At 44.7% G+C, this 25,259-nt stretch overlaps 1 protein-coding gene across 3 annotated transcripts in view; it reads left to right on the plus strand.

The window, feature by feature from the left end:
• SESN3 (sestrin 3) overlaps positions 1–25,259 on the plus strand; it is a 303,306-nt gene that overhangs the window by 161,208 nt on the left and 116,839 nt on the right. For all 3 annotated transcript variants that reach the window (XM_069202409.1, XM_069202410.1, XM_069202408.1), the window contains exons 4-6: positions 15,423–15,605; positions 19,302–19,538; positions 21,759–21,906. In XM_069202409.1, the coding sequence (XP_069058510.1) occupies positions 15,423–15,605; positions 19,302–19,538; positions 21,759–21,906 (568 nt within the window). The remainder of the gene's footprint in view (positions 1–15,422; positions 15,606–19,301; positions 19,539–21,758; positions 21,907–25,259) is intronic.

Consider the following 25,259-nt stretch of genomic DNA (forward strand, 5'->3'; position numbering starts at 1 on the left):
TCCACATCAGTTTCATATACGCAGAAATGTTCCGCCTTCCAGATAAATTAGGAAATGTTTCTTTAAGTCATGCTTTCCTATGCATCTCTGGAAAATATGATGGGGCTGTGTGGGATACTTTCACGCTGTATTGGCACAATAACGCAAACTGTTTGTGGGCCTAACGTTAAATGTTCGATTAGAGTTGGAATGGTAATTGTGAATGTTTGCGAAGGTCCACAAAGTTACCACACTCAAGGTTCTCCCCAACATTCCCAGTGGCCACTCCCTGTGAACATTAATTTCTCCCCAATCCCTTTCCTAGATTTCAGCTATGGAAAAAGGTTCTCAAAGAGTTCTAACTTCTGCAGTTGTAAGTGAACATCAACTGTAGGATATTAAAACAATTGGGGCCTCATGAGTTCAGCTGCCCGCCAAACTCTTTGGGTCGGAAGACTGCCACTCTGGTTTTCCACCTGCTGGCCCTATTATGAGTTTCCACTGGGCCAGCGGGTGGAAACAGCATTTCCGTCCGCTGGCCCAGCAGTAAACTACCCACAACATTGACGCCAGCTCGTAATCGAGCCAGCAGCAATGTTGAGGTGTGTCGGGGGGCAACAGCACCTGTTGCGCTTTTCACTGCCTGTAATTCAGGCAGTGAAAAGCTCGACAGGGCTGTCCATCGGGCCCCCCGGCATCCTGTCTCCGCCAGCCTTTGCATGGTGGTAAAGCCATGCAAAAGCTGGGGACACGGGAATCATAATCCCCAGGGCAGTGCTGCTTGTAGGATGCTTGCAGCACTGCCCTGGTGGATTAAGAGCCCTGGCACCACCAGGTCGTCGGCCGGCAAAAAAGTGGTGGTTCCGGCAGTCGGACTGTGGCGCTTTCACCATGGTTAAAATGTGGCTGTCAGACCACTAGACTCGTAATGAGGGCCTTAGTGTTTTTATACTGCCTTTTTGTCAGTACCAACTTACCTGCGAGTCATTTTGTTGTCATGCATTGTAAAAGGGGGATCGGGCTGGCAGCATGTTGCATGAACACCCTGTCACTCAGGATCTGCGAAACCTTGTATCAATGTGCTCTCCGGGGTTATTGTCGACAACTAATGCCCCCAAAGTCCAATTCGACGTAAACTATGTAAAGGAAGTACCCTATGTGGTCTGAAAGTGTTGCATGGTTTTGATCAATGACTTGCGTCTTCCTGCCCTGGGCAGTCATCTATGATTTGCCCTAAGGCCCATAGTCATCGTCACGTGGGCAGTCATGCTTGTTGAAAATCAATTATAGAAGTGCTTGATCTGCATTTACCGTACTGACACATCAAAGCAGTCTGCTATCGTCACACAATTAGACTTCCCGAACGCCCACAGTTGTATATGTATGCTTGAGGGTTTAAATGAAGAATGCATTTTACTGCAAGCATGCTCACTTTGGCTATGTGGTAAAACCTTGAGATTAAGCAACTCCACCGCAGGCTTGCAGTAGTTCATCAACACCGTTTTAGAGTGAATTAAATGTGTTCATCCCTTTTTTGGGTTAATGGGTCTTTATTGGATTTTATTAAGGTTCATAAGCATGTATGTCAGCAGAGAATGTATTGATGCATCTTTCGGCATTATACGTTTGTGGCAGAAGAGAGCTCTCTTTTCTATAAGCATCAAAAACGACAAATATGACTGCAATTTGTGAAGCAAAAAACAAAATTCACTGGAACAACAAACATTCGGTTTCCTGCTTCACTATCCCCTACTACCATCAAAATAAAAAGGTTCTTATGGTACAAGCGGCGGCAAACAACCACCCACCTACCATCAGTGCATGCCATTTAGTTACACATTAATGCAACTTTAATTACTCGTTTTGTAAACACTACATGCCTGTGGAAATGTGTGTGTGGGGTGAGGAGGACTCCGTGTTGTCCCCACTAACTGTTTAACTATGTTTCCCTGCAATATCCTTAAGTCCCTGGACTGTATCACCCCAACACATTTGAATTATAGAGCAGTCGAATACCATGTGGCAATAGGTTGCTGCTGGTGATCCACACCTAGTGGCAGCTTCTCTATCCGTTTTCTCTACACCGTCAGGCGCGAGGTATATGTGGTGGGAGGTAATTGAATTAGGTGTAATTAACCTTTGCATGATACTGTATTCGTGTACTCCTGGATTCTTCTCCATTGAACCTCTACTAACTCGAGTCCAGTCCACTTCGTCCATTTACTCTATAAATGTATGTTGTCCGGCAAGTACCACCAAAATGTCACTTTTGTAGCAATGTTATAGCTTTTTTTTTTTTTACCATGCCCATCTGTAAGAAGGAAGTGGAGATACTCCGATCTGAGTGGTTCGGTGTCATACAATGCCGATGTGCTTGTAGCAGCTCGCCTCAATGTGTTAAATGTTAGGATCTGGCCCCTTTTGATGTTATAAACATTGTCAATATTATTTAAGGTGCGCAGAATGCCATGCTCTTACAGATCTTTAATAAAATGTCTGCATCAGTCCCTTGGTTTCTGCCACTGTGTGTGTGCGTCCTCCCTAAACCTGGGGAGAAACAACAGTGGTGACTATAGATGTCTCCCAAACCCTTGCTCGCATTTAACTACTCTCAAGAATGTTGATATCCTTAAAACTGAATTTGCTCGAGGCCAGCACCTAATGTAATAGCTTACCTCCATGCAATGTACTTTGTATGCTTTCTTTTTCTGTATTTTCATGTGTGCGGCCACCTTGTCAACTACCATAATTGCCATGCTATGTGATAGGATTCATAGTGTGGCATTCCCAGGTCCCAATGGTAATGGGCTAGTGGGTTGTCTGGAATGCGATTCGTGCCTCCCCCCCCCCCCCGTGCTCCAACTCAAAGGTACCCACATACTGTGTAGTTTTATGAAAAACACACCCTTCAATACCACTTGTAAGGCCAAAAAGAAATACACAAGTCAGTGCAGTACCTGCAGTTTGGCAATCTCCACCCTGCCCAGCGGAGACCGTAACAGCCCCGTCCAGAATTAGATTGTTGTATAATTGTCAGTGTCATACCAGGATTAACAGCAATGAGATGCGCATCGCAATGATAAATGTACACTCCCAAGTACCTGACAGTGCCTAAGTTACGTTGTAGTTGGGTAGGAGTCATCTTTGTTCTTGGGCAGTCCACGTTTTAAGCGGGTAGAGACACAACTTTTCCCAGTTTATCTTTAGCCCAGAATGCCTGCCACAGTCCTCCAAAAAGCCATTAATTCTTCTAGTCCAGCACGCTCATTCCACAGATACAGTACTACATCATCCGCGCATAGCGAAGTTATGTGCCATCTGTCATGTTTACATATGCTTCAGTCCAACTCCCTCACACACAGCAAGCAGGCAAGTGGCTCTATGGCCAGAGCAAACACCAATAGTGATAAGGGCCATGCCTATTTAGTGCCCCTTTCAGTGGTCCATGGGTCAGAAAAGACTCGTGCAGTTTTAACCCTGGCCACTAGTGACACAGTATAGCAACAACACCAATTTCAAGAAAGCCAAACTTGTGGCCATTTTCTGGAGGTTTTCCCAGAGATACTGCCAATTCAAAGTATCACACGCATTTTCTATATCCATCGATACAACCCATGGGACCGGACACTCCCAGGGATACAATCTACGAAATGACGGGCGTCACAGGTTGTGGAAGGCGTTATGCCGTGTTATGATACCGGTTTGATCAGGGTGCAGCAGTGACAGAGCCACTGACATCAATCTATCGGCTAAGTTCTTACCTAACATTTTACAGTCTAGGTTCAACAGCAACAGGGATGATATGGCCCCGCTCACCAAGGATCCTGCCCTTGTTGGGGGCCACCACTATTATTGGCTCCATCATTGGTGGTGTAGTTTCCCATTCAAATGTGCTCCCTTGCATACCTGCAATAGCAGATGTGCCACTTGTGCTTAAGTATGCATAGAATTCCAATGGGCGGCCGTCCTGCCCCCGTGCTTTCTCTTTGGCCAGTTGATCAGTCGCCCTAGTGATCTCAGCCAGTGGACATTCAAGTGACATCATTTTTATTATTTGTACAAAAAAAAAAAAGACAAAATGAGATAATTGCCTATAAAATAATGAGTATAACCCGTCCTGGTGTTAGCAGTGTCCTGAAGAAACTGATCCAAGACCTCATCTAGCTCTTAAAGGATGATATGTTCGATGCAGGCGGCAAACACTAGTGCACTGTCAAGCTGCCCCCGAGTTACTTCAACACATACACATTTACTGTCCCGCCTGCGCTCTAAACTTCCTAGGAAGAGCCAAAGGGCAATGCTTGCTAAACTCTCTACATTTAGCTCAACTGTCTCCCTGGTGAGGATTCATGTTTGGACGAGGAGGCTCGCGTCTCATCGAGAGTGCTCTTCACAGAAAGACTCCAGCACCTCATGAACTCCCTTCTCTCGGAAGAAAGCAGTGTGTGTGGATAACATCTGTTTAACTTGCGCAGGTAGGTCATCTTGGCAAACGAGGCTGACCTCCGTGGGAAGAGAGCGGACGCTGTCACCATAAAGAAGCTTCGCACGAAACCGGAACGAATGGTCCTCATGTTTCACTTCATATTTAAAGGACAACAAGTTGCACAAAGAATTTGTCTGGAGTGCCCCAAGACGGGAACGCACAGCATTGTTCTGAAGTTTATCAACTTGGTATTTTCGTCCAGCCTAAGCTTCAAATAATCGAAGAGAACACACAGGAACTTCTTTAGATTTTTTTGGTAGGTACTTTTTAGCTATGTCCTGTAGAGGAATGAATAAGGGGACTGAATGATGGTTAATCCGGATGTATGGCCTCAAAGTCAGGTCGACGTAGTATGGATCTAAGTAAGTACACTCATAGGCAGTGCTGATGCAGATGCAGGCACCATGTGCAGTGCATTTTCCACTGATTCCTGTGAGGTGAAAGCTCTCCAGCATGCTCTTCATTTTCGCCACTTTTAACTGTAAGGCAACTTGGTCTCTCTTTTGTGCTAGCTGAATGGGTTCGATAGCAAGGTTACTTGCTCCTTTCCGCGTAGATTGTGCAAATATCGAGACTTCACCCAATTTCAGTTTGCCCTGGAGCTCATCTCTTTGTTTTCTGAGCGTTAGGATTGTTGCCCTCATTTCTCCGAGAGACCGTTGCTGTGCCTTCTTCTCCTCTTGTGGCACTGCCAGTTTGTGGGCCCTGGCCTCCAATTGCTCCAGGTGAGCTGGCACACCATCTCTTAGATGACTTGCAGCCTGATCCATTCTCACTACTCGTGTACAGGTCCAAAGGTGTGTCAATGGGGCACCTCTTTCCTCCAACCGTCTGTCAAACAACGTTAAAACCTGACTGACTTTTCTTTCTTTTACTGGCTTGTTATATATCGAACAGCCCTACAAAGCAACGAGGTAAAATTCGCTCGCATGGCTTATCTCTGATAATTAACATGTTAAGATGCCGAAAGTGGCCCGAGATCTCCACGGAGATTCAAGTGTGTTTCTCTGTTCGTGCATCACACAGGCATCCTGATTGTATTTACATTTGTGCGTAGGGGTGCCTGCGTCAGAACCAGTCTTTCCCTATATAAAATGTCATAATATCTAGTAAACACTTCATTGATACCTACTTATACTTTAATAATGACCCCTTTTCTGTTCAGGTGGTGACCTTGGACATTTTGTACAGCCATGCCAGCAATCTGCCCGTCCTGTCACCTTCTGAAAGTTGCCTAATTGTATATTCCTCATAATACCAGTTACTCAGTCTTGAAAGCAACTCAGCATGTTTAGCCCTATTTTTCACTCATTTCCGTGCTACCTGCCGATCCTGTTATGTCACTTACTGTCCCTCCACATCTCTCATTTCTTACTATACTGTGTGTTTAACACCCTACGTCGGCATTATACACATGCCCCTATCACGGTTGGAATTCATACCACTGGACCTCTACTCCTAAGGCTGTGCAGCCCTTTCCTTGGGAGTGTGTGGTCACCTACAGTGGTCGTGATTGGGACATCTAGCAGTGTCTCTGGGCACGACTGCGAGGATGTGATGCCTTATTTTCATTTTCCGCAGGCTGTGGCCTGACAATGTACAAGCCCAGTAGCCCATAGTGGAGACCTTTGTCCCCAATTCTGATGTGCGTAGAAATAAGTCTATAATGCTGAGTAAGTGGTGCATTGGTAACAGGACTGTTTCCCCATATTTGGCTACATAGCTTTTCTGTGCCACCTAGTTGTCTTATGAGCTATCCAAGTGTTTAATTCGGCAAATTTCGTTTGATTTAGGCCCCTGGGCAACGGCGGGAAAGATCTGCCCATATGTATATCTCTTATGCATTTGAAATCACCCCTCATATACGTGGTGACTGTAAATTGTGAAGTAACACTGGAGTCACCATGTCGAGGAACCTCGCATGATTGGCATGTGGTACCTACACACAAGCAAGCATAAGTGAATCAACGCCCAACGTCCCATCTAGTATCATGCATCTTCCCTCTGTATCCGCATGTTTGTGTTGGATCACATAGGGAATGAGTGGAGAGATCATCATCAGTGCCCCTCATGCAAATAATGAATAGGCGGTGCTCACCATTTGTCTTTTCCATCTCTTTTTCAGTGTCAGATTCACGTGTTAATAAAATTAGTTTCCTGAATATATTTTTGATGCAGCGTTTTAAATATCCATGTGTTATTTATCTTTTTGCTACGTGACCCACACCCCTTACATTCCACGTCATAATGTTGTATGTGTTGGTTGCATTTCAGTTTATCCCCTTTGTAAGGAAATGCCTCCTTGGCATGGTTACCCCCTGACTTTTTGCCTTTGCTGATGCTAAGTTTTGATTTGAAAGTGTGCTGAGGCCTGCTAACCAGGCCCCAGCACCAGTGTTCTTTCCCTAACCTGTACTTTTGTTTTCACAATTGGCACACCCTGGCATCCAGGTAAGTCCCTTGTAACTGGTACCCCTGGTACCAAGGGCCCTGATGCCAGGGAAGGTCTCTAAGGGCTGCAGCGTGTCTTATGCCACCCTGGGGACCCCTCACTCAGCACAGACACACTGCTTCCCAGCTTGTGTGTGCTGGTGAGAACAAAACGAGTAAGTCGACATGGCACTCCCCTCAGGGTGCCATGCCAACCTCACACTGCCTATGCAGTATAGATAAGTCACCCCTCTAGCAGGCCTTACAGCCCTAAGGCAGGGTGCACTATACCATAGGTGAGGGCACAAGTGCATGAGCACTGCGCCCCTACAGTGTCTAAGCAAAACCTTAGACATTGTAAGTGCAGGGTAGCCATAAGAGTATATGGTCTGGGAGTCTGTCAAACACGAACTCCACAGCACCATAATGGCTACACTGAAAACTGGGAAGTTAGGTATCAAACTTCTCAGCACAATAAAAGCACACTGATGCCAGTGTACATTTTATTGTAACATACACCCCAGAGGGCACCTTAGAGGTGCCCCCTGAAACCTTAACCAACTACCTGTGTAGGCTGGCTGGTTTTAGCAGCCTGCCACACTCGAGACATGTTGCTGGCCACATGGGGAGAGTGCCTTTGTCACTCTGTGGCTAGTAACAGAGCCTGTACTGGGTGGAGGTGCTTCACACCTCCCCCTGCAGGAATTGTAACACCTGGCGGTGAGCCTCAAAGGTTCACCCCCTTTGTTACAGCACCACAGGGCACTTCAGCTAGTGGAGTTGCCCGCCCCCTCCGGCCACGGCCCCACTTTTGGCGGCAAGGCCGGAGGAGATAATGAGAATAACAAGGAGGAATCACTGGCCAGTCAGGACAGCCCCTAAGGTGTCCTGAGCTGAGGTGACTCTGACTTTTAGAAATCCTCCATCTTGCAGATGGAGGATTCCCCCAATAGGGATAGGAATGTGCCCCCCTCCACTCTGGAGGAGGCACAAAAAGGGTGTAGCCACCCTCAGGGCTAGTAGCCATTGGCTACTAACCCCCCAGACCTAAACACGCCCTTAAATTTAGTATTTAAGGGCTCCCCAGAACCTAGGAACTCGAATTCCTGCAACCTAAGAAGAAGAGGACTGCTAAGCTGAAAAACCCTGCAGAGAAGACGGAGACACCAACTGCTTTGGCCCCAGCTCTACCTGCGTGTCTCCCCACTTCTAAAGACACTGCTTCAGCGACGCTTTCCCCAGGGACCAGCGACCTCTGAATCCCCAGAGGACTGCCCTGCTCTAGAAGGACCAAGAAACTCCCGAGGACAGCGGCTCTGTTCACCCAAGACTGCACCTTTGTTTCAAAGGAGCAACTTTAAAACAACTGCGTTTCCCGCCGGAAGCGTGAGACTTGCTACTCTGCACCCGACGCCCCCGGCTCGACTTGTGGAGAAACAACACTTCAGGGAGAACTCCCCGGCGACTACGAGACCGGGAGTAGCCAGAGTTGCCCCCCCTGAGCCCCCACAGCGACGCCTGCAGAGGGAATCCCGAGGCTCCCCCTGACCGCGACTGCCTGCTTCCCAGATCCCGACGCCTGGTAAAGACTCTGCACCCGCAGCCCCCAGGACCTGAAAGATTGGAACTCCAGTGCAGGAGTGACCCCCAGGAGGCCCTCTCCCTTGCCCAGGTGGTGGTACCCCGAGGAGCCCCCCCCCTTGCCTGCCTGCATCACTGAAGAGACCCCTTGGTCTCCAATTGATTTCCATTGGAAACCCGACGTGTGTTTGCACACTGCACCTCTTAAAAATAAACTAAGAAAATATATTTTTCTATACAAAAACCTATTGGCCTGGAATTGTCTTTGAGTGTGTGTTCCTCATTTATTGCCTGTGTGTGTACAACAAATGCTTAACACTACTCCTTTGATAAGCCTACTGCTCTACCACACTACCACAAAATAGAGCATTAGTATTATCTCTTTTTGCCACTATCTTACTTCTAAGGGGAACCCTTGGACTCTGTGCATACTATTCCTTACTTTGAAATAGTGCATACAGAGCCAACTTCCTACACCCTTCTACTTGGTGGGCCAGTTCAGTGTCTGCACACCATTGTGGTGGTTCGCTCACCCGCACCTTGTACATTAGCAACTTGGGTATACGCAGTGATCACTTTACATTAAAAAAAAAAAAACTTGTGCCCAAGCCCCACTGCCAGGCTGTAGCATAAACATAGCTCCGGCTACTAAAACACGTTGAAAAAAGGAGGTTGTATGATGGAACAACACATGTGGGACCCACGCATGCCTTAACACATTCAGAACAACGACCGCATTGTTTCCACGCATGCCTTTACCACACATGCCTTTACAGCGATATTTTGTTGTAAAAGCATGCCTAATAAAGGTATGTGTGGGAACGGCATGGGTGGTTCTAACATGATACTCCCCCCACCCACACTAAGGCCCAAAAGTACCCCACCCTTAATACTTAAACTACCCAGACCCCCACACCCGCCCTAAAAACAAAACTAACCCGATCCCCCCCACCCACCCTAAAAACAACACTACCCCAACCGCCTACCCTGCCCCTAAAAACAGAACTACCCCAACACCCCCACCCACCCTGAGCCCTAAAACCTTTGACGACCCCCCACCCTATAAACAACCGACCACCCCAACAGCCCTAAAAACAAAAGTACCCGACCCATGCCCTTAAAAACAAAACTACCCCCACCCCAAAAACAAAACTACCCGCCACCCCACCTGCTCCTAAAAACGGAACTACCCGGACACCCCCACCCACCATGAGCCCTAAAACCTTCCCAACCTCCCCTACCCGCTCTAAAAACAAAACTACCCTGACCTCCCGCCCCTCAAAACAAAACTACCCTCACCCCCACCAGCCCTAAAAGCAAAATTACCCCGACCCCCCCCAACCCCACCCCTAAAGAAAAAATAGCCCAGATCCCCACCCCAAGTCCTTAATCCACACCTAAAAAATCTCCCCCTCCCCTCCCCACTTACCTCGGCCTTTCCTGATCCACCCTTAAAAAAATAATTTAAAAAATAAATTAAAAAAAGTCCAACCTCCCCACCCCACCTTATCCAACCCCCATCCCTAACAACTACCCCCAACTCTGCACGACTTCCCACCCTAAACCCTACCCTTAAAAAAAAATCCAAAGCACCTCCCCACCTGCCCCTAAAAAAACATAGCCCAACCCCCTCACCAAGCCCTTTATCCACCCATACCCCTAAAGACTACCCCCAACTCCACTTACTCGACCACGTCCACTCCCGATCCCCTCTGCCTTTTTCTCTGCCTTAACCATGCATATGCGTAGTTCAGCACATGCGTGGTTAAGGCAGAGAAAAAGCCATGCGTTGTTCCAGCAAGCGTGATTACACTTGCGTGGGAAACCTCTGCGTTGTTCCCAACGCGTTGTTCAGGACGTTTCCCAAAAAAGGATAGTTTTAGTTCCGTTCCTCTTGAGATAACGTTGATGGCATTAAAGGGAGGGGGAAGGGTCACATTCACTCTGTTTCTGACCTGGTCCAGTGTTTCATTTCTGAAATATAAACTCCCCTGGCTATCCTTCCATCCTTACATACCTAGTCATAATGGACCACTCATCAATGTGATGATACTAACATAGCAGTCGGAGAATCCCTTCATGCCGTCTGTGTGATCTCTGGTCCCACAGAAGTGCCCCCTTCAGAGCTCTCCGTTTCTGACCGGGATGTAGCCCCCATCTCAGATTGCCTATCCATGCACAAACGAACAGATGCCATTTTGCCGCTATACCTCTACAAGCATACATGCTCTTTTATGTTCCGCTTGTTCCCTGTTGAGTCTTTCTGTAGACCTTCTTATGGAGCGCTTCCTGTTTTGCCTCAATTCTGGTCTGCATGCGCCCTCATCCAGGTCGGCGAGAGGGGGCTGTTCCCTGGACTCCAACCGTGTCTGTGCCTCCATGGCCAGAGTGAGGAATTGAGTGTCTTATCAGCTACTCTGAGTTTTTCTGCAACAAGCTGTGGATACTTTAGCCCCCGGATGGTGCAAATGTCTTTTGACCTCCATGAGTGAGTACCATTGTGAATGCACTACAGCAGTGGATTACAGGTAGATGGAGACCTTCCTGTTTTCTATTATCCAACCACGTACCTTCTTTGTTGCAATGTGCAGCATATGATAAGAGCCTCTGGATTTTAGTTGTGCTGCTATTCTTGGAGGTGCTCCAAGCACAGGCAGCATTGCTGATACTCTGTGGGCTCTTTTCAGCAGTAAAAACTTTGAAAGCTTTTTGAGTTCCTGCATTGACGGTTTCATAATTGGCAGGACAGATTCACTTTAAGTAACTGTCAATTTCCTGTGGTCAGATATGAAATGGTGTATTTCAGTTGCTGCAAAGTCAGTTTTCGCTCTCAAAGTCCTACACTGGGCCCTTCTGGATTTGGGTTTCACCATCTGTCTCTGTCAACACAGCTGGCCGCTTTCGCAATTAGCACAGTGCAAAATCACTCTGATCCAACAAACCGGTGCGACCTGGACACGAGCATAGGTCAGTGGTTAAAATAAGTTTCCTTTAACCAGTGTATTTTGACTGCCACTCCTGCCAAGGATTATTGATCACCCAGACAAGTCGTACTTCACTGCCCTGGGTTCAAAGGGCCCAACCCCCAAAGTCACAAAAGGGTCAACCCTAGTGAACCAGGTGAGCCCCCGGCATTTAGGAGGAATAATGCAAGTTGGAGGAATTTGTCCCATTCCCTTGGGCCCCCTTCCATTCACGCTCTCGGGTGCCTCAATGATGTCCCACAGGGCAAGAGATGGCACCCTGCAACCCTAGGCAGCTAGAGTTCTTTGATCTTACATCAGCGGAAAGCAGCTAAGGCCAATGATGAGCTAGCCATGTAGGGAGGCAGAAAGGGCTGCTTTTACAGTGAGGCCCCCGCTTGGCACCGGTAGATATTTTTTGTGCCCTGCACTCAAACTCCCCAGTATCACTAGGGTGGGCTTCAGCAGGTAAGAGATGCCACCAGGCTCTGACACAGGCCTCGAAGAACAGGGGCATGTAAGAGCCAGCGCAGACTACACAACAACATTGTTCACTCCATCGTGGTCCTAGGCGCACTCATCACTTCTCCCTCAATCAGAGTCTCCTACAGGTTTGCTGCAGTCCCCCCGCTCAGGCCGAGCCACTGCCACATCATCACTCCTCCTTCAGGAAAACGCTGCCAACTTGTACCTGGGTGCTTCTGTTTTGGCCAGCAACCTTAGATTGGCCTGTTTGGTCGAAAGCAATAGAAAATAAATCATTTTTCATTCGGGCTATGTAATGGTTATATGCTTTTGAAGGGGCCCCAATAAAATCATGGTGAGACACCTCGCAAGGCATGCGCTAGTAACCGTATATTCCCTCCAACACCAGCTCCCAGTATAAAGCTACTTACGGGCATGCCCATAGTATGTACAGCGCTGTTCTTGTTTCACCACAACCTTTCCAACACGTATTTGGCTCTAGATTGTCAAATTTAGTCAGTCCAAAGTATAATGCCTTCTAAAGATTATTTTATGTTATGTTTTCTTTCCCTGACCATGATGAGCATAATAATTTTGCCTCTGTAAAATATATTCCCATGCCTCCTCCATGATAACCTAGAGTTATTTCTCATACTTACTCCAGAAAAGCAACCCCTACAAGGTCCCTGGCTGTGAAAAAATCCTGTAGATGAGCGATACCACCTTGACCAGGCCATATGTATTTTTATCAATTTCTCAAAGGGTCTCAAGTAAAGGGCCCATCTCACTGACATTGGGTTCCATCACCTAGCACACACATATTGGTAAAGGGATTTCTCCTCTTCCCGGAGACCAAATTCTTCCTTTATTTTAGAGAATGATTTGTTTGAACCTTTTTGGAGCAGATTGTCTAACGCCGCAAATCCCCAGGCTTGGAAGGCTCAGCAATCCAGCCCCTGAGGCGTAACAAGCAACACCTCCTTTCATGCGTACTTCAATCCATATCTTCAGAGCGGTCTGTATCACAGAAGAGATATAGAGCTTGTATACTACAGTAGTTCACAGCTTTTCAGTTGGACAGCCTAGGGCATGGCGGTTCCTTGAGCAGGTGATGTTGAATGAGTGTGTAGAATGCCAGAGATGAGGAGAGGATCCACTTATTTACTGCTGTTATTGTCTTATGAAATAGGTTTTGGAATAAGCAAGCATAACTCTCAGTATCAACAATTCACTCAAGAATGAGATTTCGAACACAATTGAGTGGAGGCTTATTCTCATATAGGTAGATAGTTTTGTTTATTACCCATTCATACCACTTCTGCCAAGTTAGTCAATCAATTAATAGCATGTATAGAGAACCTGAAGCCAAAGATTTCCAGTTGCTCCGCCTGTAGAAGGATGACTGTAGCCAATAGGATAGTGCCAGCAAGAAGTATGTCTTAATACTCTTGATAAACTCCTCTGTACACAATGTGCCTTAAGGAAAACGTAAGTAATTAATTTCAGTTATCCTGCCTTAGCAAAGACAGGTTGCTACTATCAGTTTACAGCTCAGTTCTTGTTAAGAGCTTAGCTGATCGAGCAAAATTTTACCAAAAGGGTAGTGCAAAGCATGAAGGACAGAAGAAACACTTCATCGCTTAAGCTGCAAACTTTTGTATATTTGCATCCTTTTAATCTTTTTGTCTGGGAAACCAAGAAACAACCTACAGCAGTAGTTAAGTTGATTTAATTTGCTATAATGTCTAATGATTGGGCCTCCAGAACAGGGTAGATATTTCCAACCAGATGCATGTGCTTAGTGACCTTATTCGCCTATTTTTTTCAAAAGGCAAGGTTGAGCTAAAGGGAAGCGAAGGGATTGACTGAATTAACTGTATCTCCACTAGATCAATCCAAATCTGAGCCGAACCTTTGGAGCCCGTCGCAGGACCATACTGTTACAAGTTCTTTTTGCTGGCATGTATAGTGACCAGTTGGATTTCATCCACAATTGAACGAAGGCAACTTTTTTTCTGAGTCCTTGCCATAGATGCATGACGGGTGAAAGAAAATCTTTTTCACTTGTTACCGATGTCAAAGAGTGCAGTGGCTGCAAACGTATGTTAAATAAGATGGGATACAAGGGGAGGAGACCGTAAGAATGCCACAGGACACTGGAGTGAGATGGGCTGAGTTCTCACCACATTAACTTGGGTTGGCTCTGTTGACTCCGAAGTCCTTAAACCACCTGATGACGTTATTGGAGATCCTCACCAATTTACTACCTGATCCAGTAGTAATCTGTGGTTGATTGTATCAAAGGCTGCAGAAAAAATGTAGGTCTCCTGCGACCGACCACAGTAGTGTACCTCACATCCATGAGCGTCCTCGCAGTACCATAGCCAGGGCGGAAGCCAGATTCTATGTCACCAACCAAGTGATGCCCTCCAGATACAGTGAAAGGTGATAGCTGGGTTGTTACTGTCTTTTTTCAAGGATCTTAAAAACGGAAGGTGTAGCAGAATTAGGAGGCAGTGGTGTGAGCCAGGTCTATTGCATTCGGTGGTAGGTTATTTAATAAGCTAAAAATTCGATTTGGGTCTAATGTTACAGTACAGATGTGCCTATGTACTAGGGGCGTGTTCTCTCTGTGACATGGTTGATGATGGCTATTGTCGACATGTTGGTCTCCTATGTATTGTTCTACTGAATGAAACCAATAATGAGTGTTTGAAAAGTTACAAATTCAAGCTTGCAAAGATACTCCTGGGTATCACCATTTAAAAATGAGCTGTTGATATTTACATTTTTAGGGGGTGACTGGTCGACTTTGTCTGTATCGTTGAAAGGGCACAGGCCTCGTATAAAATGAGTGGACTACAAAATGAGTGGACTACATTGCCCAACTGAGCTGCACTCACTTTATTCGAAATCCGTTCACACTTCCACTGGTGGTGATAGTCTTTAAACAAAAAAAAAGTGCGACAGGCCGAAGGCTGTGTTGGCATGGGAGTGTTCTTATAACAAACTTTGACTGACTAGGTTGTCTGCACTTCTCAAGCTACTGTGGTTTCTTCTTCTGGTTCAGTTAGGGCCCCAGCACTGTGCCATGTAGTTGCTACCATTTTAAAAAGACAGTCACCAACTTCTTCAAAAGAGGTTCATAGCCGCAACGGAGTGACTTATGATAACAAGTTTGCTTTAGAATGATGAACAATTATTTAGGAAAGTTAGCGGTTGCTGTCATCCTATTTGCATAATATGTTTGGGCTGACTGATGGCTTTGTAGGAGGAGCTTAGGAAATTAATTGCAGTTTTATCGTATTGCCAGTTTTCTGCCACCTCCCAGTGGCCGAGGTCATTTCGGCTCAGTCCTGCCGTGAACCCCGTTTTGGGAAGGAGACTTTGTTTTTTAACAGAGAAACTTTTTAGAGCTGCGTCGTCAATTACATTTTGTACTATTATCTCAAAATGCTGTCCTTATTAAAACAGGTGCAATTTACATATTTGCATATGTGTTCTGTTTACATTCGCAGGCAGCAGCCAGACACCAGTGTTCATACTTGATAAACATGCACAACGACGAATTTCTGAAAACCAGGGGTGATCCCGAATGGTTGAAAGGCTTGGCATATGTGCCACAAAGACTTCGAAATCTAAATGAAATCAATAAACTCCTGGCGCACAGGCCCTGGCTCGTGACCAAAGAGCATATTCAGGTAATGGATAATGTGTCTTCAGAAGTCAGCCTTGACTTGTATCAGGGGCAGGGGTGGTGTATGAGCAGGGGCAACGCTTTAGGATTTACCGAATTGATGTATACAACTCCAGATGGTCATTGTGTTCAAATTAATTTGTTGTGCAGAATATTTAGCATCAGAAGAAAATCCACAGTCGTCTTCAGTTGTCTGCAGAGAATGTATACAATCTGAATGTTTGTTAAAAATTAATCTTTGGTAGCTGAATTGTTCAGAAGAAATTGTGGCCACAAATGAAGATTATGTATGTGTATTTGTTGACTGCGAACAAACTGCAAACAGACAGCGCAGTGTGTTGCAAACTTGCATTACTTTAAAAATGAGGAAATGTCAAAGGCGTTCCCACATAAGTAATGATGTGGGGCCCTGAGATGCCTGAGAATGAGACTTAAAACAATAATTGGCAGTGCCAGTAGGTCTTAACTAAAGAATGCGAGTGCAGATGTCTTGACTTTGCCAATATTTGTAAAGTATTGTTTAAAAATAGTTAATGAAAAAAACATTCACAATATTGGAGGAAAAACAAACACGTATCATATTGTTCCTCATGAAATGTCAATTGAATTCTGTTTTTGCAGAGTTTATAAAATGCATGGTTAATTTTTCAAATGCTCTTCACTCAAGAATTCTGAACAGAAATGAAAAAGAATAAGGGAGTGTTAAAATGTAAAGGGAAACCTCTGCCAAGGGCTGGTTTACTTTCCCTAGTATTTAGCCAGTTGGTTGTCTGTTCTAGCCCAAGAAGCAGATGTATGAGCCTCCAGTAGATATGTCTTGCTTAAGTACACCTTGTGCCTCAGATGCCAGTAGAGTGAATGCAGCAAGTGGCCATTTCAACAGTGACCTAAAAGCCTTGGTGTGCCACATCTTGTGCTTTCATGCAGTGTGCATAGATAATACAGATACTACGACCCTTAAAGACCCCCCAAAAACTATATCCCTGGTGCTGTGCATTTTTTACAGACCAGCTCAGAGGGGTGGTTAGCAGCACAACATGTACAGTGGCTGGGAGAGGGTGCTATTTCCAGTGTTGAAGCAGCACACAAAGGAGAGAGATAGAAAACACATGCATTCTCATTTGGTGAATGACAAAGAAAAAATGCAGTTTCCTAAATGTAAGCAGTGGACAAATCGGCCAATCAAACTGGCCGTAAGGAGGCTACTGCCCCTGAGGGGCTAACACAAGAAGAGGAGAAGAGGCCATTCAATAAGGAGCAAGCAAATCGGAGTGACAAAGCCAACCAATGGCAAGCAAGGGCGGGGCTGAAAGTTCACAACAGGTCTTTCGCAACCAGACACCTTGTCTGGTAGGTGAGACCTATGAAGTAGATGCTGGTGTAGAATAGTGTGATGAGAACAGTGCTTAATTTGTGCTTGTTGTTTCCGGTGCGGAGCACCAGCACTTATTTTTGAGGGCCGGTGCTTATTTTTCTGCGTCATGCATTTACTGCGAGCAAAAGACACGTATGGGAAAGACGGAGGAAGAGAAAAATGAAAACGTGTCACAAAGGGGAAAAGCAGAAAGCTGCAACAGTGAGCAGAAGGGGCAGGGAGTGGCTGTAAAAGGATTGAAGAGGCTCGAGATGGCTTCAGGATTACGCTGCCTCAGTATTCCATGTTCGCACATTTAATTGCAGCCACCGCTTGTTTAAGAGGAGGGCTTTGGGCACCGGCAAGTTTTTATTTAAAAATTAAGCACTGGATGAGAACAGAACTATAATGCAGTAGGTAATGACAAATAACAAACTGTGTAATACTCTACGCATTTCACTATTATGTAATATAAGCACATGTATTCAAAACAAAGATTTTCACATATGTTTCTCGCTTAATGTTTTTTTCTGCATGATATCCATCAACTGACACGTTGCAGATGCTGCTTGAAAATTGTCAGCGTTCTATGGTGTTTGGCACTAAACATTGTTCATAATCGGTTTATGCTCTGTAAGGCAGCTTCCATCTCCCTGACAAGGTTGTTGGCAGAGGAAAGAATAATTTTGCATTGAAGTGCAGGTAAAAGCCTGAAACCGTGAGGCACAGCTGTAGTCTTAGGGTTGCACCTATTTTGGCAAAATCCTTATTTCCTGTTCAATTTACCTTCTGATGGAAAGTCCTTGTATTTATATGTTTGTACTCGAGTAAGAATTCTGTTTTCGTTTCGCCTCAGGTTTCCCAAACACACCATACCTAGTTGTGTAATAGCATTGCTGCTTTTAGTGCAAATGATGTCTTCCACATCACGTTTCTGCTTAGTTTTTTATTTTATTTTTACCGGTCTGGTAGTAGCCCCAAAAGTGAGGGAGTATTATATCACCTTGTCCTGTCTGTTTATCGAATTTCCGAATCAGATGAGTGTATTTTCTAAGAAAAGCTAACACCTACTTGGGAACTTTATAATTGATGGAAAGTAAAGGATTTGTAGGGTGAACATTGGGTCCATATGTGCACGTCATCCTTTTCTGATGATTTTCTGTTAGCGTGCTGAAGATTTCTGTCGTTCCCAACAAAAATCAGGAAAAAATTTCCATGGGGCAGAAGTTGTAATACTCTGGTACTCTGTCACTGAGGTAGAGCGAAAGTTAAGGAACAAGTTAGTAGACCTTCATCTTCTGCGGCTCTGTTTTTCTTCCCTTTGGTTCTCACTGTGCAGTGGATTATTTAACATCAGTGCAGATGTATTGTTTGACTAAAAGAGGTTTAGAATCCCAAGGAAAGCAAGGCTTAAGTATTGGACTTTTTGCATTCTCCTGGAAGAGTTGAAGTGTTAATGAAGAAATAAGAGATTACATTAACGTGGAACTGAGAGCGTATGTTCCTGAAATAAAAAATAAAAAAAACTTAAAGATAGTGTAAACCAGAATCTGTGTTGCATAATGTATATGGTCAATACAAATGTAATAAAAGGACGTTATGAAGAGCCATAAGTGTGTTTTATTAGATGGTCTGTGTGTGTGGCATTTGTACATCTCGAGCCTGTTTGAAAAACAGCAGAGTACGTGGCAGAGCGATATAATCAGACCCTGACTCTAGGTGGGGATGCTGGGTGCTCAGAGAGGAATTTGACCTAACTGGGTTCAGATCCTGACTAGGTTTGTAATTTCTGCTCCTCTTGCTCCCCAGCCTGGTTTTCTGGCTGCTGGATGTGCCGAGACACCACCAGAGGTGGTGAGCTTGTCAGCCAGGTAGGTGGGTTCTCTGACGATTGCCACAGCAGCTAAACCACATATGACGTCACTGAGTAGTATGCAAAGTGGGAAATTGGGTGCAAACTATTCTCAGCCCGCTTTTGTCCTTTGCAGGACTGGTTGCAGATGTCTCTTGCACCTGATCTTTAGAGTGTGAAATTTCCTCAGCTTCTTACCTGTCAGAAATTGCACATGCGCAAATCTAGGCTATAATTACTTTAGTGGTTGTAACTGAGTACAAAACTGCAAACGATAATCTCATTGGGGTGGTTTTGAGTTTGTTGGATATTGTACACTTGGAATGAGTCCACTAGACTCGTACAATCTGGCATTCTCACACAGCAGGGTGTAGGAATGTTCAAAGCCACATTCTCCATCTTCATGTGGGCTGTGTCAGGACCAGCCCTTAATCTGTGTGAGCTCCGAGGAGATGACATGCTTAATGTGTCTCCCCGCTTGTATTGACTTTCAGAGTTTGGTCAAGACCGGGGAGAACAACTGGTCTCTGGCTGAGCTCGTGCATGCCGTGGTCCTGCTGGCTCATTACCATGCTTTGGCAAGCTTCGTATTCGGAAGCGGTTTAAATCCAGAGAGCGATCAGGACCCACCCAATGGATTCAGACCAGAACCAGTCGACAACTTCTGCGCCTGTGATCTTGCCAATGACAACACCATAGAAAATGCATCCCTCACAAGCAGCAGTTTTGGGGTAAGTGTAACAGAATACTTATTATTCTCCATTATTTAAGCACCGTTCTTGTTCTAGAGTGATTCTTTCCTGCTTTCTAATTGCAAAATGTATTTATTGTGCCATAGAAGGAAATGGGAACTACCCTCACATTGTGGAATTGTGTAATGATCTGGGAGCCCTTGTGTCTCATTTAAGGTCACCCCAATGGAAAACATCTGTCGCTACAGATGGCTTCTTGGTAGTTTGTGTATTCTGTTAGAAAAAAAGTTTGACGGGAGTAATACATTTTAGATTGTTTAAAACACATTTTAAATTACGTTGCCAATTCTGGCAAATTAATAACAGTATATCCCATAGAGATGTGCATTTTACATAAAATGACCTCTTAAATAATTCAGATTCTACAGGTTAGTTGTCCCTACTCTTCTGCTTGCACTTTTGGTAAGATCCTATCCTATAACCTCACCGCCTTTAGCATGATGTCTACGTATTGTGTTTCGGCCTACGTTACAGCGGTTAAAACAGAAACTGCAGATTCAGACAGTACTTAAAAACCTGGAATACTGTGTCTATCCACTAATGCCTACAAGGTAACTGTTTGACCATTTAATGTTTGCAGGATTACTTACCCTTTTCTGAAACAAGACGAAAACCTATGTGACCGCTCTCCAGAGCCCGATTGATTTCCCCGCCCACCCCGCTCCCGGCCTTGGACCTGCCTGTTCTTAAAGGCTGTTCAGCACTGTGCTTCCTCCTGGCTGTGTTGCAGTGAGGCACATTGTGTCTTTTTTACAGTTATGAATCTGTAGTGTACAGAGCAGGAAAGCAGCACTCAACCTTGAACTTGGCTAAGCTGCTGGAGACTAAATTCAGGGTTGAGGATTGTGTGTACTTTAGAACATACGTCGGAGGTATGACACAGTTATTCACACCTTTGGTCCATTGGAACCTTACTGCTGCTTGCTTGCTTCACTGCAGGTGACTATTGGTGACTTTGAAGTTGGATGGCGATAAGGTGTTGGATGTTAAATGCCAGGAGAGCAGTAATGTTCATCTTTGGTTGCAAAGAGATAAAATGCAGAAGGTGCCATTACACAGCACCCACACGGTTAAGAAAAATCAGCCCTCGCCAAGAGAAGACTTCATACTTTTGTGTGTTCATATGTACAGGGGTGTTTCAAAGACATTTTTTACTTTTCCGTCCTACACCTCTTCTTAAAAGCAGTTTTTTTAAAGACAGTAATTCGATCAATTCTCAGCTTGCCACAGTTTACAGGGCTGGATCTTCCAGAAATTAATCCATTGCATGTATTCCACAATTCAGTGATGTGTAACGCATACCATTTCTCAGAAAAGAGGAAACTTGAAACTATACCACACACTGATTATGTCACAACTGCATCCAGTTTGGACGAGACTGTTTTGCCGTAGGTACTCTCAAAATCCCTCCCCCACATCTGTGAGTTAGGATCTTTGGCTCGGATTTAAAATGGATGACCTATGGCCTGATTTAGAGTTTGGCAGAGGGGGTAACTCCATCACAAACATGACAGATATCTTGCCCACTGTATTACGATCTCTTCGTAGCCTGTGGAGATTGTAGTAGGGTGGACGGGGATATCCGTCACGTTTGTGACGAGTAACCATCCATTAAACTCTAAATCGGGCCCTCACTCCTAAAGAAATCAGGTAAAATCCACAAAGGTTGGATGCATTGTTTTACGTTGAAATCACCCTGTCCATCCACCTGTTGTTGTACCTAAATGTGATGTCCGGGATCTATTTATTTATTGCATATATATTTATAGATTTGTAAAACATATAATCAAACAACACACACAAAACACGCAGTGACACTTATCCCCCACCCAAACCCCCCACGACAAGAAAAACACAGTACTCCAGGTATCACAAATGAAACCTCTCACCGTAGGACACCATGTCAAGACAGTTCCGTTACTCTGTCCCGATATTTATGTTTAATGTAATGCAGTCAGAACGAGACAGTTTTCGTCTTAGACCTGTAACACGGAATAGAAATGCATTTCCGAAATATAGTACAGTTTGCAGACATGCCAACTCATACAATGTCAATTGCACTGTTTTTAAAAAGATAGCCTGCAAATGAATCACCATAAACTTGTGTTTTATCAAATGTATTTTCTCTCAAAAATATCAGAAGTTGGCACATAACTCCAGAAAACCTTTCATTTTCTGGTACTTTTTCTGGTCATGTAGTCAACTGATTCGGCCAGTGAACTGGAGACCTTAATGGAAAGAATGAAGAGGCTTCAAGAAGATCGAGAAGATGAGGAGGCCTCCCAGGCGGAAATGGCAACTCGCTTTGAGAAGGAGAAGAAAGAAAGCCTTCTAGTTATATCTGCAGGTAACTGTTTTTGAAGACTTTTGTCCTTAATTCTACGGTTAGTGGTGTATAACATATTCTTGCTGCATCAGCCAGTATGATGCCACAAGGTGTGAGCCCAGGGTGTCAATAAGCCCTTCCCTTCTGTTCATGTTCTTAATAATTTTTTGCATGTGGCTACATGATGCAGAAATGTGTATGGCAAAAGACACTGGTGTGAGGAGAGAGCCTCCTGTGGATTCTGGGCCATGGCAAGTGAGTGGGATGAGGGCTGTCTCATAGTTAAAAATGGCTGTAGCTGCTTTACTGTTCCACATTCTGATCCCCACTGTCCACCTCTAGGTTTAGCACAGTACACTGGATTGTAGGTTACATGGCAGAAAGAGGCGTACCGCCTGCAGGAACTGGTAATGGGTTGTCCTCAACTTGCTACTAAATAAGACAGCCTGCTGGACCGTTACTGGAGGAAGCTGTAACGTTGTCCTGCTAGACTTATCTTTACAGTACAAATCACTGTACTGCTGTATTTGTCAGTACCCATTTATTTTTAGGTCTAGCATAAGCGTATGGCCTCTTGTATACTTTTAGTATACTTGTTTCTGTGGGCTTAAAGCCATTTCATTTGTTCGTTTCAGGGTCAGTTAAAAATCTTTGCTTGCTAGTGGTCATTCGTGCCCCCTTGTCTCTCCTTTCTCTTTGGGAGCAGGGACTACTTATTGCATAATTACACTTTGTTGTGCTTATCTTTTCTTTGAGGGACTTTTTTGTCTTCTTGGTTTCCTGCTCCTGTGAGTCAATGTGCTTACTATACTGGGTTCGGGGGCACTGTACACACACCCACTGATTTGTCCATAGTGCTTAAATTGCACTCCCCCACGCAGTATTCTTGCTTGTCCCGCCACCCAGTCACCCTTTTCTCACTGTTGCTTGTTAATTGCTGTGCCACCGTTACCGCTTGCCCCATACTCTCTTGTTTTCTTTTGCCTCTCCTCTTCGTGTTTCATTTTCGGTTATCCTGCTGTTTCTTTGCGATGCCTGCGGGGTCTTTTTTTTTGCAGTTTTATGTAGCGCAAACTCGATGAAGGTATTGAAGTAGCCGGCGCCAAGACTCAAACCGTGTTCCCCAGCTCCAAAGTTGGTAGCTCTGGTCCTTACGCCACATCCTTTACCTAGGTTTCTTTATCTGATGCATGTTGGGGCAGTCTGGGAATAACTTGTTTTTCTATATAGTACTTGGTAATACCAGTTCTGCCATTTCATAACACTGCAAAGCAGGTGACGTTCTTAACAAAATCACTATAGTTCATTTGCAATAAACTTGCAGAGATGAGGTGAAAAGGCTGTGTCAGGATTGTAATCTGTGACATTCTCATTCTGTCAAGACCTCTGCAGAGGGTGCATTAACCAACTGATTTGAGTAGAGCTTAACACTAGGCGTTAAGACGTGCTCTTGCTAACCTCTGAAGGGTCATAGGTTAGTAATAGGCAAGAAGATGGCTGTTTTCCCTGCTTCAGAGTGAGAGGGGAGACAGTGAAAGAAATGCCAAGAATGCAGCACTCTTAGTCTGAGTAATAGATTTATTAAGGCACTTCCAAAGGATCGTACAGGGAAAGAATAATGTGAACGTTTATGTCAAATGCTGCAACACAAGTGCACTTGTGAAAATAATCATAGCAGTGGAATAATAATGATAAAGAAACAAACAAAGAAAATACACTACTTCAACCATGTATTCCCGCACAACGCAAAGCTGAAAATAATTATTACAAATGCATCACCATGGGGCTTGACAAGGACATCATCCCATTTGCCAGCATCAGGCCGAGGAACCCTCACAACAGAGACAGAGGGAGTTTTTCCAACCGCATGGGATTCTTCTGAGCAAGGTGCCCCCCGCTCAGAAATAAGTTCCTTCCAACTTGGTGTTATGCATTTAATTGTGTTTTACCAATGACTTTGTGTTTCACCACTCCGCATATTAGTTGCTCAATGTTCACCAGTAGCACATTACATTCTGTATTCAGTTTAGCTGCATATTGGCTTTAACGTGGCATTAGACATTACATTTGGTATTTAGGTTAGCTGCCTATTGGCTTTAACATGGCATTAGACATTACGTTTGGTATTTAGGTTAGCTGCCTATTGGCTTTAACGTGGAGTTCGACATTGCTGTTGAGACATTGCAGATCAGTTGTGTTTTTCCAAGCTGTGTTTTTCCACATGGTAGACCAAGCTGTGTTTTTCAAAAATTCACACAAACCCTAGCTGATAAGAGAGCGTATATTTGGTGTTTTCCTTTCTGCTCAGCCTTGGGAAGAGGAGAGGTCTAGGAGATCTGGCCAATCTCCAATGGCTTGTTTTATTTTCCCCAAGTCTGAGAGGAAGGGGTAACGGTGGCCCTGGGCAGCAGCAGAGAGAGATCTTTTAGGACTTCAGTCAGGAGCAGACGTCAGCTGCCTGTCTCCCGTTTGGGTGGAAAGTCTCTTTCTCGCAGTTGAACCGGAGTCATCAACTTGAAGATAGAAGAAGGATGACAAGCAGTGATAGGCCCTACGGTGATGCAATTTTGACTTTTATTCTTTGCTTTGAAGTTATGCTATAATATAATCACATGTATTTGCTGTGTACATTGCAACTAAGAAGTACTTTGATATATTTTGCTTTCATTGCTGTTACTACTTTTAAACGTGTGCTTCCAACCTACTAATCTTGTCTTTCAGGAACCTCGTGGTGAAGTAATAATAACAATAAATGTCTTCTTTAAACTAAGAAGTGCATTCCAGAGAAGTTTTGTAAGCTCGGTCATAAGATAAGAGAAGGAAAGCAAAACACTTGGTTGTCAACCTTCCTTCCCTTATGTACTTTAAACAAGCTGGAGAGAAGAATTCTAGAAACCACCCTTCCCATTGGGTAAGTTGTTCAAACGCTGGCCACACCAGGTCAGTGTTGGAAAGGAGCACGCATGAGACTGGCCAACTCTCAGTGTTTTTCCAAGACCGAGCTGTTCCCTGCCTTACTTTAAATATTCTCCGCCTCATGCACCTTATCATCAATGCTCTTCACTCCTCCATGTTATGTACCCATCCTTCAGTGAGAATGAGCGAAACATGTTGCCCAGGCTGTGCGTGGAAAAATACCCGACGGTGGGTGAAGCTAAGTTAAGCACAACATGTAGTCAGTGGTCAAGACGGAGCTGGTGGTTAAATACAAATAGCAGTACAATGGCGAAAGGTGTTGTCTCCATAATGGTGGAAAAGGAGTAATGACTCCAGACCCAAGCACTTCACTGTCTCAAGCTTGATAGCAAAAAAATATTTGGCGTTTGCAAATTGGGCATCTTCAACTAGAGTTCAGTTAGTAAAGGCAGCCATTT

This window comes from Pleurodeles waltl, chromosome 8 (genome assembly GCF_031143425.1).
Source record: "Pleurodeles waltl isolate 20211129_DDA chromosome 8, aPleWal1.hap1.20221129, whole genome shotgun sequence".
Classification (NCBI taxonomy): Eukaryota; Metazoa; Chordata; class Amphibia; order Caudata; family Salamandridae; genus Pleurodeles; species Pleurodeles waltl.